The sequence below is a fragment of the Urocitellus parryii genome, chromosome 6, assembly GCF_045843805.1.
Source record: "Urocitellus parryii isolate mUroPar1 chromosome 6, mUroPar1.hap1, whole genome shotgun sequence".
NCBI lineage: Eukaryota > Metazoa > Chordata > Mammalia > Rodentia > Sciuridae > Urocitellus > Urocitellus parryii.
In genome coordinates, this window is record NC_135536.1 from 109740475 (window position 1) to 109753855 (window position 13381).

The 13381-nt window shown below is 54.4% G+C and overlaps 1 protein-coding gene across 1 annotated transcript in view; it reads right to left on the bottom strand.

Annotated features, from left to right (window-relative positions):
• Positions 1-367: 367 nt before the first annotated feature.
• The window catches only part of Igdcc4 (immunoglobulin superfamily DCC subclass member 4), a 36644-nt gene continuing 23630 nt past the window's right edge, over positions 368-13381 (bottom strand). The window contains exons 7-20 of the mRNA XM_026384896.2: positions 12768-13181; positions 12064-12228; positions 11379-11516; positions 10220-10390; positions 8969-9205; positions 8745-8846; positions 7174-7357; positions 6244-6371; positions 5756-5926; positions 5432-5569; positions 4403-4508; positions 3634-3862; positions 2618-2779; positions 368-2359 (exon numbers count right to left, since the gene is read on the bottom strand). Of these exons, the coding sequence (XP_026240681.2) occupies positions 1952-2359; positions 2618-2779; positions 3634-3862; positions 4403-4508; positions 5432-5569; positions 5756-5926; positions 6244-6371; positions 7174-7357; positions 8745-8846; positions 8969-9205; positions 10220-10390; positions 11379-11516; positions 12064-12228; positions 12768-13181 (2753 nt within the window). The 3' untranslated portion in view covers positions 368-1951. The remainder of the gene's footprint in view (positions 2360-2617; positions 2780-3633; positions 3863-4402; positions 4509-5431; positions 5570-5755; positions 5927-6243; positions 6372-7173; positions 7358-8744; positions 8847-8968; positions 9206-10219; positions 10391-11378; positions 11517-12063; positions 12229-12767; positions 13182-13381) is intronic.

Here is a 13381-nt window from a genome sequence, read left to right on the forward strand (position 1 = left end):
ATTCAGAGCAGTTTTTTTCTTAAAAAAAAAAAAAATAAAACCAGGAAAATAAAATGAGGCTTTTGACCTTCACAGCAACGATGAAACATACACAGTGGCGTCAGCTACCGCAAAGCTGAATGCTGCAGAAAGAGTGTAAGTGACAATTCTGTCTTTAACGAGATACAAAACCGACATTAATAATCTTTAGTGTTATCATAGGCTGGCTGAAGGAGGGGAGGAGGAGGAAATGTAGGTGAGGATGTCAACCGGTGAGTGACACCCGAGTGTAATAAACACAGATGCATTCAGGGGCTGAGGAGGCTGCAGCTCCACTGAGAGACATTTCAACGATAAAAAAAAAAAAAAAAAAAAAAAAAAAGACGGAAAGAAAAGAAAAGATAGACTGCTTATTTCTAATTTGGCCCAGAAGCCAGAGTTAACTCTTGATGTGCAGATCAGTTAAAAAGACGCAGTTAGGGAGCAAGAGACCCCACATTCTATGCTCCTGTGAGGGCTGAGGTGAAAAATCAAATAAATGACAGGATTTTCACTGCACAGGAAACAGAAGTCAAGCTTGTCCCTGTGCAGCGGGTCAACAGAAAATTACCTCAGGATTCAAAAGAAAAAAAAATAATAAAATAAGCCAAACCCACTTTTCCTATGAAAGACCTCCCTTCTAGCCTCCTGGAGGAAGAGACTCCAGTCCCCCTACCTTAGATCCAGTCCCGTTCAATGTGCTGGGCTGCACCCCTTACTCCAGCTCCCCTCTCCCCTTTCAGCTTCAGAAGGGAAGAAAGGTAACAATCTACCTCCATCCTGAATGGAAGGGAGGAAATCCCTTTATTCCAAGCCTCTGGGTCATAGTTCCCTTCTGCCTCAAAACTTCCCTTGTGACTTGGATTCATCAGCTCTATGGAGAACCCTCCCATCCCAGAAAGAGGAAGTGGAAGCTAGGTCTTCTCCAAACCTGCCCTGGGGGCTGGTGGTCTGCCTGGGGAGGGGGCCGGTGGAGGAGGACTGAGCAGAGGAAGTGGGGGAGGAGGTGGAGGGAGGGTTGTGTGTTCAGGGGAATGTGGCTGACATAGGAGTCATGCTGTGGCCTGAAGCAGACATGAGGTAGCCATGTTGTTAGGGAAGGGTGCAGAGGTTGAAGCCAGGCAGAACTGGATGGCACAGTCTGGAGAGACATGAGGGATAAGAGAGACAGAGAGAAAGGGAAACGAGAGAGGAAAGGGAGACCTCACTGGGAAGAGGACACTGGAACTGGAACCCAGAGAGCAAGATGTCTATAGATAGATCACTAGAGCAGGGAACGGGGAGAAAGGAAGGGAGTGGGGAAAGAATATAGATTTCCAAAGCCAGGCACTTCCCAAATTATAAAATCAGACACAGAGTTGCTCTGAGTGGAGCCAGGGTCACCTTCTAAATTTGGGTCATGGGGTTATGGGAGGTGAAGGCGGTGTGGCTAAAATGTCAGGCATTCAGAGCCTACTGCACTCAGCCCAGCCGGACAGGAGAGTGGGCTGGGGCCGTCTTTGTCAGACAGGGCATTGGAGACACTCGCAGAGTGTGTAATAAAAGGCTGGGTGACAGAGGTGGGAGCCCACAGGGATGGGGACTGACCACTCTGGGATACTGTCCTGACCTGGAGAATCAATGAGGCCATAGTCACCACTATGGTAGCCAGGGTTTCCCAGTTCACCAACCAGTACACACACATGTGGCTTCACACATGTGCACATCACACGTAGTTGTGTCTCACATGTCTCTCACATATCACATGTGTGTCACAAAGAGTGTGGGGGGAGTGAATGATCCAATTCTTCCTCTCCCCCCAGCCAAAGCATCCTAGGAGGCTCCAAAGGGCTTGATGATATCTGCAGGTACACATGTGTATAGGCATGGCCATGCATGTCACATACCATGAGCCATATCAGCCTGCTTAGACTGCACCTTCTGCTTAGGGGAGCTAAGCAGAGGAGACGGGGACCCTGGGCAGGCCTGGGCTGGCTCCTGGAGAGCAGGGGGCTTTGGGCTGGCAGCTGTTCCCACAGGCCTCCTCCGGAGCCTCACTGGGCTGGAGATCCGGATAGGGGCAGGAGGCACTGGCTGCCTCTGGCAAGCAGGTAAGTCTGTCTGGTCCAGTGGCTGTCTGCTCACACCCTTCCAGCTCCCTGTCTAGCCAGTCTGCCCGGGGCCTGAGATCCACAACACCAGAGGAGAGGCCAGAAGCCTCTGCAGGCAGAGAGTCCTGAGGCTCTATGTCTTGGAGATGGAGGTCAGGGCTCCCTTTGGATGCACTGAAGTCAGAGTGGACAATAACCTCGGCCTCCACCTGGTTTCCGCAGGCTGGGGGTGGCTTCTTCCTCCCATTACCCTGGTTAGAGCACAGAACACAAAGACCAGGGACCATCACTGAGAATGATCAGAAACAAGAACCACATTCGTGGAACAGAGAGAGACTGACTGTACATCAGGGTATGCATCATATGAGAAGTGGAAAAGGAAACAGGAAGTGTCCCACCAAGATGAGAGTATGTATCATAAGAGAGGTGGAAAAGGAAACAGGAAGTGTCCCACCAAGATGATGATAATATCCAGATCCTTTTCCAACCCTTATTCCCAGGATACTGACCTTTATAGCATCATACACCAGAGCCTGCAGCAACAGCGTCTGTCCAGTTCCAGCAGGGGGCAACAGGGCCTGGGTCAGAGCAGGCCTGGGGCCCACCTGGGGCAGCTCGCAGCTGGCCCAGGAACCTGCCCAGCTTGGCCCACCTGGCTGAGCCCAGGAGATCTGCACAGGAGAAAGAAGAGGACACTGAGGAGCGTGATGGGGATTGGCTGGGAGAGGGAAGCACGAAGGAGGGAAATAGATGGGACCATGGAGAAGCAGAACCCAGAGTCCTGGCCCCCTTCTATCTCCCTGACCACAAGTTCCCTGCTAAAGCCCCTTCCCAAGGACAGGGAGAAGCACAGGAAGGCCGTGTGTGAGTGGGAGAGTTTGCGGATGCGGCGGCCCCTCTGTAGACAGCCTAATACCAGCCTGGCAGGGAGGTGAGGGAAGGACTGATGGGTCAGCTGGCTGAGATGAGTGACCACTGCCAGCTTGGGGAGCTCTATCTTTCAGGGGCCTGTCCTTATCTTGGTCCCACTTGGCCACAGACAAGCTGACCAGCTTCTTCTCCCTCCTCAGTCTTTTTTTTTTTTTTTTTTTTTTTTTTTTTGGTTCTCGGCAGACACAACATCTTTGTTGGTATGTGGTGCTGAGGATCGAACCAGGGTCGCACGCATGCAAGGCGAGCGCGCTACCGCTTGAGCCACATCCCCAGCCCCTCCCTCCTCAGTCTTAAAGGCTCCCAGCTCTGGGGACGAAGAGGTGTTCTGGCCAGCTCCAGTCACCTGCAAACAAGGACTTTCCCCTTGATGAAAAGCAGGCCAGTATATTCTGCGGGAATGGAGACCCACCTGCTTCCTGTTCCTGCCAATCATTGATGGAGAGGGGAGAATGTGCCTCTTTTGCAATTGGGTATGTGTGGTGTGGGGACCGGTGACCCTTGCAGTCACACATTGTGCTCTGGCGCCCTCTGGTGTCCTATTTGGGAATGAGCAGGAGCGGGGGTCTCTGATGTAAACTAGACTTCAGGCTACCTTTCTCTTGGAGTGACCCCGGCAGTCCGAAATGCTGCCACCCATAAGGCTGTGCACTTCAGCCTTGTCTTCCATGTCTGAGGGTGGTGGGGACCAGTCCTGGGGTCGGGGGTGCACAAGGGACTCCAGCTCATGGGCAGCAGGGAGACTAGGTGGGCCCAGCCGGGCTCTAGAGTACAGCGCTGGATTCCCAGCTGTGGCAGTGGAGGACAGGCCTGGGAGGGCTTCCCTGGAAGGCAAGATGGGAAACAAGGCCCAGTGGTCAGAGTGGAGAGTGGGCTGGGACTGGCATCCAGCCCTGACATGTCTCAGGCCAGGTTCCTGCCTACCTTTGGGCCCTGTTTTCCAATCTACACAAAGAGTAGGGAACAACTATTATCCAAACAGCCCGACATGGTTCCTTCTACCCCAGGTCCAGAAATATGAAAGTCTGGGACCTTTATTTCCAAGATGCTGGAAGCATGAGCAAGGTGATTTGGTCTGTCCTTGCTAACTGGGAGACCCCCTAAGCCCACCCCCATTCTTATAAGAACATCTCCCACCACTCCCATGTCCCTTCACCCTAGAGTCCCATTTAATTTAATTTTTGCAATGCTGGGGTTCAAACATGGCCTCATACCTACATGCTAGGCAAGTGTTCTACCCCCAAGCTTGGCCTCCAGCTCCCCAAGTCCTAACTTTAATGGGGATCCTGGTGACTTTCCCGGTTTGCCCATTCTGCAGCCCTTTCTGGAAATCTGTCTTTGGTCAGATAGGTGTCCTTGCCCACCTGTGGGGGCCGCGTCGCAGGCCAGCACACATGCAGGCCAGGAGGCAGAGGAGGCCCAGGCAGACACCCACGATGATGCCTGTGACTGAGTGCACATCCAAGGAGTCTGGCGGGGCAAAGACAGGACAGAGATGGTCAAATACAGGAGAAAGGCAGCGGCTCACAGATCAGGATGACTTGAGCTTCCACAGGAGACCACTGGCTTCAGCTTTCAGCAGTTTGCGATCTTCTCATGCCAAGACAGGAGGGCCCTACACCCTCACAAGAACCACCACCACCCGCCTGGTGGTCCCACCCCACACATCCACAGGCTGTGGTCTGTCCACATCAAACTGGCCTTTCAATGCGGTGAACCGCCTGCCTGCCCACTAGGTCTTGCTTCATGGTGTGCAGTTGCCTCAGGCCCACGTGGCTTAATGCTCTGTGGTCCTCATCTTAAAATTCATAAATTTTTTGCGGGGGTACTGGGGGGGGCACTCGACCACTGAGCCACATCCCCAGCCCTATTTTGTATTTTATTTAGAGACAGGGTCTCACTGAGTTGCTTAGCACCTCGCTTTTTCCTGAGGCTGACTTTAAACTCGTGATCCCCCTGCCTCAGCCTCCCGAGCCGCTGGGATTACAGGTGTGCACCACAACGCTCGGCTTAAATTTGTAATTTTTTAAAATGAAGAGCCCTGGATTATCATTTTACACTGAGCCCTGAAAGTCACTTAGCCAGTCCTACCCACCTCCAGCCAAAAAGCTCATCACCTGGCCAAGCCAATCCACCAATCAAAAGCAATCTCTCGAAGAAATGGTCTCTAAGTCACACCAGTCTGTTAGGAAGCTGGCCTCTCAACCAAGTCACCACCTTACCACTTTCTCCCTTCCAGTTCACCCTGCTCCCAACCAACCAGGAGGGCAGCTGTCCAAACTGAGAGCTAAGTAGTTGTACCCAGAGGCAGGGGCTTGGAAGTCTACTCCAGGAGCTGGTGGGGACCTGGCTGCCCCAGGGTAGGTAGTCCTCCTTCCTCCAGACGCTCCTACCTGAGAACTTCTCCTGGAGAGTGATTACATCCTGCAGGTGGGAGAAGGGCCCAGGGCCCACCTCTGTGCGTGCCCCCATCTTGAAGAAGTACCTGGTGTCGCTCTCCAGGCCATGCACCTCAGCACTGAAGATGTTTCCTGGGGTGGGGGAAGTGGGAGAGCAGGGTGAGGGGTGGGTGGGGTGGGACACAGGGCTGAGAAGTCGGCCTTTCACTGGGCAGCAGAGGCTCCCTGTTAATCTCAGAAGCCCCAGAATGGCCTCGGTGCTGCTCTCCTTGAGAGCCCGGCTGCTGGAGTGGGGGTGGGCTGGGCAGGGGCCCTCACCCTCGGTGGTGAGCAGTGTCCACTGGTGCTCGGGCTGGCTGTGGTTGTTGCTGTATAGGATTAGATATTCCACGATCTCACCATTGGGTTCCGTGGGGGGACACCAGTGCAGCCGAACAGTGGATGGCGTCAGAGGGCTCAGGCGCAGGTCAGATGGCGGTGTCGAGGGCCCTGGAGTGCAGGGGAGGGATGAGAGCAGGGCCACTGGAAGTCCAGCTCTGTGGACATGGGAGTCAGGGGATGACAGTCCCCCCCCTCCTCCCTCATGGAGCAAGCCACACAGCCCGGATGAGCTCTGGCCTCTAGTTGGGGAGTCCCTGAGAATGGCAGGGGCAGTGCTCCTCAGCTCCTCCCCTCCCTGAAGCTCTCCTCCACTCAGCTCTGCCCAGACCTTGAGATTCTGAGAGAATCTTCAGAAAAGAGGGCCACAGGAGCAAGAAGGAGAGAGGCAGGAGGTGGGCTGGTGGCAAGGGGCTGAGACCACTCACGGTCAGGCAGGGTGGAGCGCTCCACCACAGAGCCAAAAGGCCCGTCCACATCCACTCCATGAGACTGCACCGCAAACTCGTACTTGGTGAAAGGCTTCAGCCCGCCAATGAGGATGTCTTCTCCAGAGCTGTGGGGCAGGAGCTGGCTAGCGCTCTGGGCATTGCCAGCAGGCCCAGCCCCCCAGCCCTAGGCCTTGCTCTGGAAAGGGAGCTGGCCTGAACTAGGGCCACAAACACACCCCAGAGGACCTACAGAGATGTCCCTCCACTTCTAATCTCCAAGTCAGACACCCCTCTCCAGAGAGCCTTCCTGAATTAATCCAGTTAATTTCCCCACCCCAGGAACCATTTCTCCATCTTGGCTTAATTCTGCCTTAGTGGCAATTGTACACATAAAAAATTTTTTTTAAATATATATTTTTTTTAAGTTGTTGATGGACCTTTAATTTTATTTATTTATATGTGGTGCTGAGAACTGAACCCAGAGCCTTACACATGCCAAGCAAGCAAGCGCTCAACCAGTGAGCCACAACCCCTGCCCCAGACATCAGGGGCTTTTAACGCAGTGTTTGTCAAAGGAACAGCTGCTCCCATCAGCATCCTCCCAAAGGAACTGCCTCCCATCTCTCTGAGGGTGGGTTTCTGAGGACAGTGGCAGGGCTTTCTCCCTGCAGACAGGGAGCCCCCGGAGGCTGGAGAAGCAAGATGATTCTGTGTCCATTCTCCAAAGGTGGAGACCAATGCTCTGTCCTGAGGAGATGGTCAAACAGCCTCTCCTTTCTCACCCGTCACCTTCTGGTCCACAGGCAAGGCAGTGGGCCGCGCAGACCTTCAGCGCGCCGCAGTGGGAACAGGTGAGCCGTCTCTGAACCCCAGGGTCCCGTGTGGTCCCCCCCCCCACTTTTCCCAGCATCAGTCTCTCCTCCCCACCTGGTATAATAGGTGACCAGGGAGGCGTTCCTCAGGCCCCAGGGGCTGAAGCGCACCGTGTAGTTGACAATCTTGACTGTGGTGAAGTCTGGCTTTTTCCACCGGAGCCAGATAGATGTGGAGCTGTTTGATTCTGCATGGACGTGGGCGGGGGGCAAGGGCGGCCCCCTCTGGATGGGTAGGTCTAGAAGGGGAAGATTAGAGTGTGGGGAAGGGAGAGAGGACGCTCCCCCCACTGTATAGTGGTCATAGTCCCTGAGGCTTGCCCTTGGGCCCTTTCTTTTGATCCTGCAGGTAACAAAACTGAGACTCCCAACAATCTAAGTGATTTTTGTCAAGGGCACACACATAGCAGATATAGGACCTAAGAATGCAATGTATACATACAGAGACAGCATACTGTGGCTTAAGAAGAGCACAGATTCTAGAGCTAGGCTGCCTTGGTTCAAATTCCAGCTCTGCCACTTACTAGCTATGTGACTTTAGAGAAGTTACTTAATCTCTCTGTGCCTCCATTCCCTATTCTGTAAGTGCATCTGATGATAGTACCTACCTCATGGGGTTGTTATGAGGACTCAGTTCATTAATATTTATAAAGCAGATAGGAAAGTGTCTGGCACACAGTATGTACTATTTGATGATAAGTGTTTATTATATAAACATAAAATAGAATAAACTCCATGACAGCAGGTACCTTATTTGTGTTGATCATCACTAAATTCCCAGAACAGAGCTGGCACGTAGTAGATACTCAGTAAAAAAATTGCTGAATGAATAAATGAACAAACTGGAATTAGAACCCAGGTTTCTTGGCTTCTCTTGAGCACTTTTCCTGCTCTACCACATGGCTGAAAATCAGCCTGGAAGTCAGGGGTGAGGAAGTACCATGACCGGCAACCAAGGGCTACAGAGCAGTGCAACACAGCAGAAAGACCCACCTGGGAGCCAGGAATCTGTCTGGTCTCAGCTGTGTGTGACCTGGGACAAGCCTACCTCTCTGAGCCTTGGTTTCCCTGTAGAGCACACAGGGACACTCTCCCTGTCCAGAGTGGAAAGATGATCAGATAGATGGTGTGATGTGGATGGATGTGTTTGAAAAGTTTTTTTAAGGCCAAACTTGGGCTCAGGAATCACTGAGCCTGCCGGATGTGGTGGTGCACACCTGTAACCCCAGCGGCTTGGGAGGTTTAGGCGGGAGGATCATGCATTCAAAGCCAGCCTCCGCAACTTAACAAGGTCTTAGGTAACTCAGTGGGACCCTGTCTCTAAATAAGATACAAAATAGGGCTGGGGATGTGGCTCAGTGGTCAAGTGCCCAGAATTCAATCCCAAAAAATACAAAAAAAAAAAAAAAAAAAAAGAGGCAACAGGCCTGAAATACAGCGCAGGAGCAGGGGCTGGGGCTCTCTTTAGCCTGGCCAGGAAGAGGACGCTACCTAGGAAGATGGGCTTCAGAGTGAGCTGAGGCTACCACCCTGCCTGCCCTGCTGGTCAGACTGGCCCAGGGGAGAGGGCAGCAAGCGGCCCGCAGTCCCCCCCCTGCCGCCGCCCCTCCTCCCTAGCACCCTCACCTGGCGTGGGCGCCTTCTCCGTCTTGCCCTTCCACACTGCTGCGTAGCCATCCTCGTGTTTGTTGAACGCCACAAGCTTCACCTCGTACAGCCGGCCAGGGACTGGGGGAGGTCACAGGGTCACTCATTGGCTAGAAGGACTCTGCAGCCACAGTCCCCTCTTCCGCCCTGTGTCTGGTCCCTGATGCAGTCCTGTGCCCGCCTCCCATCCCCAGGCTCCTCACCTAGTTGGGTCAGCTCATACTGCTTCACTTTCTTCTTGAGCCTGACAGGCCCCACATCCCAAGCCTGGTCTCCGCGGCTCCCTGGGGGGTGGTCACCACCAGCTTCCTCCTCGGCCCCCACTTCCCGCCAGTACAGTTTATAGCCAGAGATCTGGGTGGGGTGGGGTGGCGGCTGCCATGACACGACCAGAGACTCCATCCTTGCCCGGACCTTCAACTCTGCAGGGGCAAAAGGGACTGGAGACAGAAGAGCAGGATGGGGAAAAGGAGGGAGAATGAGGAATGCAGAGAAAGAAACCGGGGTGGCGGGGGGAGGGGCCAGGGAAGAGGCAGGGAGATGGGGTTCCAGGGAGCTCGCAGTGTCTCCCCAGCAAGGCGCCACTCAGCCGGCACCAGCGCACCTGGACTCAGGCAGAGCTGGGAGTGCAGGGGCCTGCTGAGCATTTGCCAAGGCGCGTCGAGGGGCACCTTTGTCTGGCACAGAGGAGGCTCTGTAAGTTTCCTGAAGGAGCAAATTCTGGCAAGGGGCTAGGGAAGCCAGGAAGGAGGGAGGGAGCCATCAGAGTGGGGAGTCCCTCTTGGAACCCAAAGTGGGGGCTTACTACGGGTCAGACACTGTTTAAAGCACTTTGCATGTGTATTTTAACTTTATTCTTATAATCTTATAAAACAAACAAACAAAAAAAAACTTTGTTTTTTTAAAGTACTGGGGATTGAAGCTAGGACCTTGTGCACACTAGACAAAAGCACTCTACTACTGAGCTTCATCCCCAGCTCAGCAAATAGTATGATGTCCATTTTACAGATAGAAAAACCGATGCTCAGAGAAGTTAAGTAACTTGTCCAGTGTCAGATAGTATGTGTGATAGCTTTTGTCTGCACTTAATCACTCTATTACTGGGCTCTCCAGGAAAACAACAATCAAAATCACCAAAGCAGCTGCCTCTTAAGGGGTTCTCCTGAGGTTCTAAGCAAGTCATTTACCATACATTAATTATTAATCCATGTGCCGTGTCTCAGCAGTAAATGAAGCTTCAGAGTTGTGAATGGTTTGTCCAAGGTCAAAGGGTGGACAGAAAGGACACCAGGGCCCAGCCCTTCACCCTGGCTTCCCTTACCTGTGAAGCAGGGGGAGCTACAGAAGGCCTCTGATGGATGGGGTGGTGAGGTCTTGGGGTCCAAGGGCACACAAATACTCACTGTCACACCCACACCACCACACTCACTGTTCTGTTCCCTCCAGCCCCATACCATGGCTCTGGTTGTGCACGCTGGGTGTCCTGTGCTGCATCCATGGTGAGGGGGCCCCGTAGCCGGCCCCAGTGCCCGCCGACACCCTCACACGGTACAGCTTGTTTGGCTGAAGGGAGTTTAGCATAAGCTGAGTCTCGTTCCCTGGCACCTCGGTGGAGAAAATCTGATCTGCTGGGACAAGAAAGATGGGCTGCTGGCTCTTACCTGGGGACCATGACCTCTAAGCTCCCTACACTGACTCTTCCACTTCAGATCCTGGTTCCTCCGTGCCTGCTGGGGCCTGAGGCCCTCCGAACCTGGACAGACTCCAGGCTCCAGGGCCCACTCCTGGGCCTCAGCTCTGGCTGATGTAGTCCAGCAAGCATGCAGAGAACCAGGCATGCTCTCCCCCTCCCTGTGTTGACCCCTCAACACACAACCAGAATGCAGACACAAGGCTGGCCAGGAAGGCCATCAACTGCCACCTGGCTTCTAGAGCCCTGAGAATTACCTTCTCCTCCCTCTTCGCCCTGAGCCTGGACTTCCAGTCACTTTCCTTCTCCTATCTCTACCCCTTCCGAGCCCCTTCCCTATATGACTCCATCTGCCCTAACACACCCCTCCGTCTCCATATTTCCCAGCCCCAAGAGCACACCTTCCACCTCCTCATCTCTAATCTGTTTTTTGAGCCAGAAGGATTTCAAGGATTACCTGTGTCTCCTTTCACAGATGAGGAAACAGAGACCCAAATGGACTACACACTGCAGCTGCAGAGGAGGTAGGACTAGACCCCAGGCCTCCCTCGGCCTTGAGCAGCCTCTTTGCCTGCCCTTCTCATCCCTGCTGACCCCAACCCCAGCCCATGCTGCTCTATTTTGGGGGGAGGGGGTACTGGGGATTGAACTCAGAGGCACTCGACCACTGAGCCACATCCCCAGCCCTATTTTGTATTTTATTTACCTCACTCACTGAGTTGCTTAGGGCCTCGCTTTTGCTGATGCTGGCTTTGAACTCGCGATCCTCCTGCCTCAGCCTCCCGAGCTGGGATTACATGCTGCTCTTTCCCAGGGTCGGCTTTCCCCACTCCACCACCCCTCAGGCTCCCCCTCTGTTCAGCTCTCCAGCAGCTCAGACCGTTGAGTAACTCCCAACCACCCTGCCCCTGCCAGCCACTCACCTTCCTTTCCCAAACCGTACTCTATCTTGTACTTCACCACCTGCCCATTGCTCAGGTTGGGGGGCAGGGGCAGCCACGCCACCCTGATGTCCGAGGGGTTGGGGCTGGACAGGGCAAGCTGGGGCGCTGCACTGGGGACTGAGACAGAAGAACATCAGCATGAGCTCTGCTCCACCGTCGTGGGAGGTGAGGCTCAGGAGCAGCCAGAGACTTGCCCAGGTCACACAGCAAGTCAGAAGTAGGCCCAGGACCAGGATCTGAGGGAGGAAAGGGAGCCTCTCAGGGGAGCCCTAAGCTGGAGGATAAGGGGACATTCTTCCCACCCTGAAGCTAGAAAATGGTGTGGGGCACAATGTTCCCATTCAGTGGCTCAATGCCCCTGGCCCTTCCCCTAGCTGGATGGTACATGGGTGTCAGGGAGAAGGACTGTATGATATGGGGAATCCCAAGTCCTGGGCTCAAGTCCCAGCTGTACTACTGACCTTGGGCAAGTCACTCTCATTTGCTGGGCTTCAGTTTCCCCAATTTACAGACCCTGCATACTCCCTTATAGGGCACAAAAGATGACACAGGCAGGCAAAAGTGCCTTGGTGCAACCCTAGTAAAGAGAAGGGGAGCCACCTCCCCCCCACCCCAGGGAGCTCTCTGGACCCCAGGCTGCTAGCTACAGGTTCGGAGGCCCTACCGTCATCCAATGTGTGCACCAGTGCTGGGGTGGAGGTGCGGCTGGCCCCCAGCTGGGAGTAGGCCACCACGTAGAACTCATAATCTGTGTTGGGTTCCAGGTCCCGAACCTGTAGCTCTGTGGTGTCATTGTTCACTGCAAACTGGTATTCCACATTGTCCATGCCTGGGTGGTAACACAAGGGACAATGGGGCTATCAAAGGGCCACCCTAGGCCCTGGCCATCCGGAGTGTGCCTAGAGATATTCCATAGCATCTCCATCTCTAATTGTCTATTTATAGCTAAATCATCCCAGATACTCTGAGCTGGAGAGTATAAACTCCCTTGGCTTCTAGTCTTCTCATTGTATTAGTTTCTCCCCTGGCTGTGAGGTTCTTTCTGGTGTCTAACTGAAATAATTCCTGTTGCAGTTAGTTAACTAGGGTAGGAGGTGGCTCCAGGAATTACCAGAAATTTTCCCTAAAGGAGAAGCATCTTCTCCTTCCTATCAAAAGTGGCAGAGGGGAAGTGACCCACGTACATTCAACGTCCCTCTAGCACCTGGCTGAAGATCCCCAACAAATAAGTGGATCTCTTCTGTGGGCTCCAACCCCATCCCCAGAGGTAATCACCAGAAAACCCTTCAGTCATCCAACTTGTGCTCGCTCCCTACTGTGCAGGGCATAGGCTTCTGCTGGGGCCCCTGGGGACTTGGGTAGACGTACCCCGTGCCTTCTGGTAGTGGAGGGAGAAGCCAATGATCTGTTCACTGTGCAGCTCGGGCCGCTCCCAGGCCACTAATACAGCGGAGCTGCTCAGCGGTGTGGCGGTAACCCGAGTGGGGGCGCTGGGCAGTCCCTCGCGCACCACCACCGCCAGCGGCGCGGCGGCGCACGCAGTTCCCGCGCTGTTCTCCGCCACGCACTGGTAGTAGCCAGCATCCTGCAGGCCGATCTGCGTGATGACCAAGCTGCCACCGCCACCCTGGACCTTGACGCGCCCGTTGGGCCGCAGCGGCGCCCCGTCGTGCAGCCAGCGCAGCGTGGGTTTGGGCTCCCCAGTCGCGCGGCACACGAAGCGCGCGGTGCTCGCCCGTGTCCGCGACAGCGCCTCTGGCGCCTGCGAGATAGCAGGTGCAGCTGGGGGCAGGAGGGACAACGCTGACCACGGTCTCCTGCCACTAGGGGCTCTATTCCCCCCCTTACCCCAACCGTGCCGCCCCCACTCCCCTCTCCAGTGATTCTAACCTGTCCCAGACTCACCCCTCCCTAACTAGTCCAGCGCAGGTCTATCCCGCCTGCCCCAGGAACCTCGCACAGGCCTCTCCCGAATGATCCCC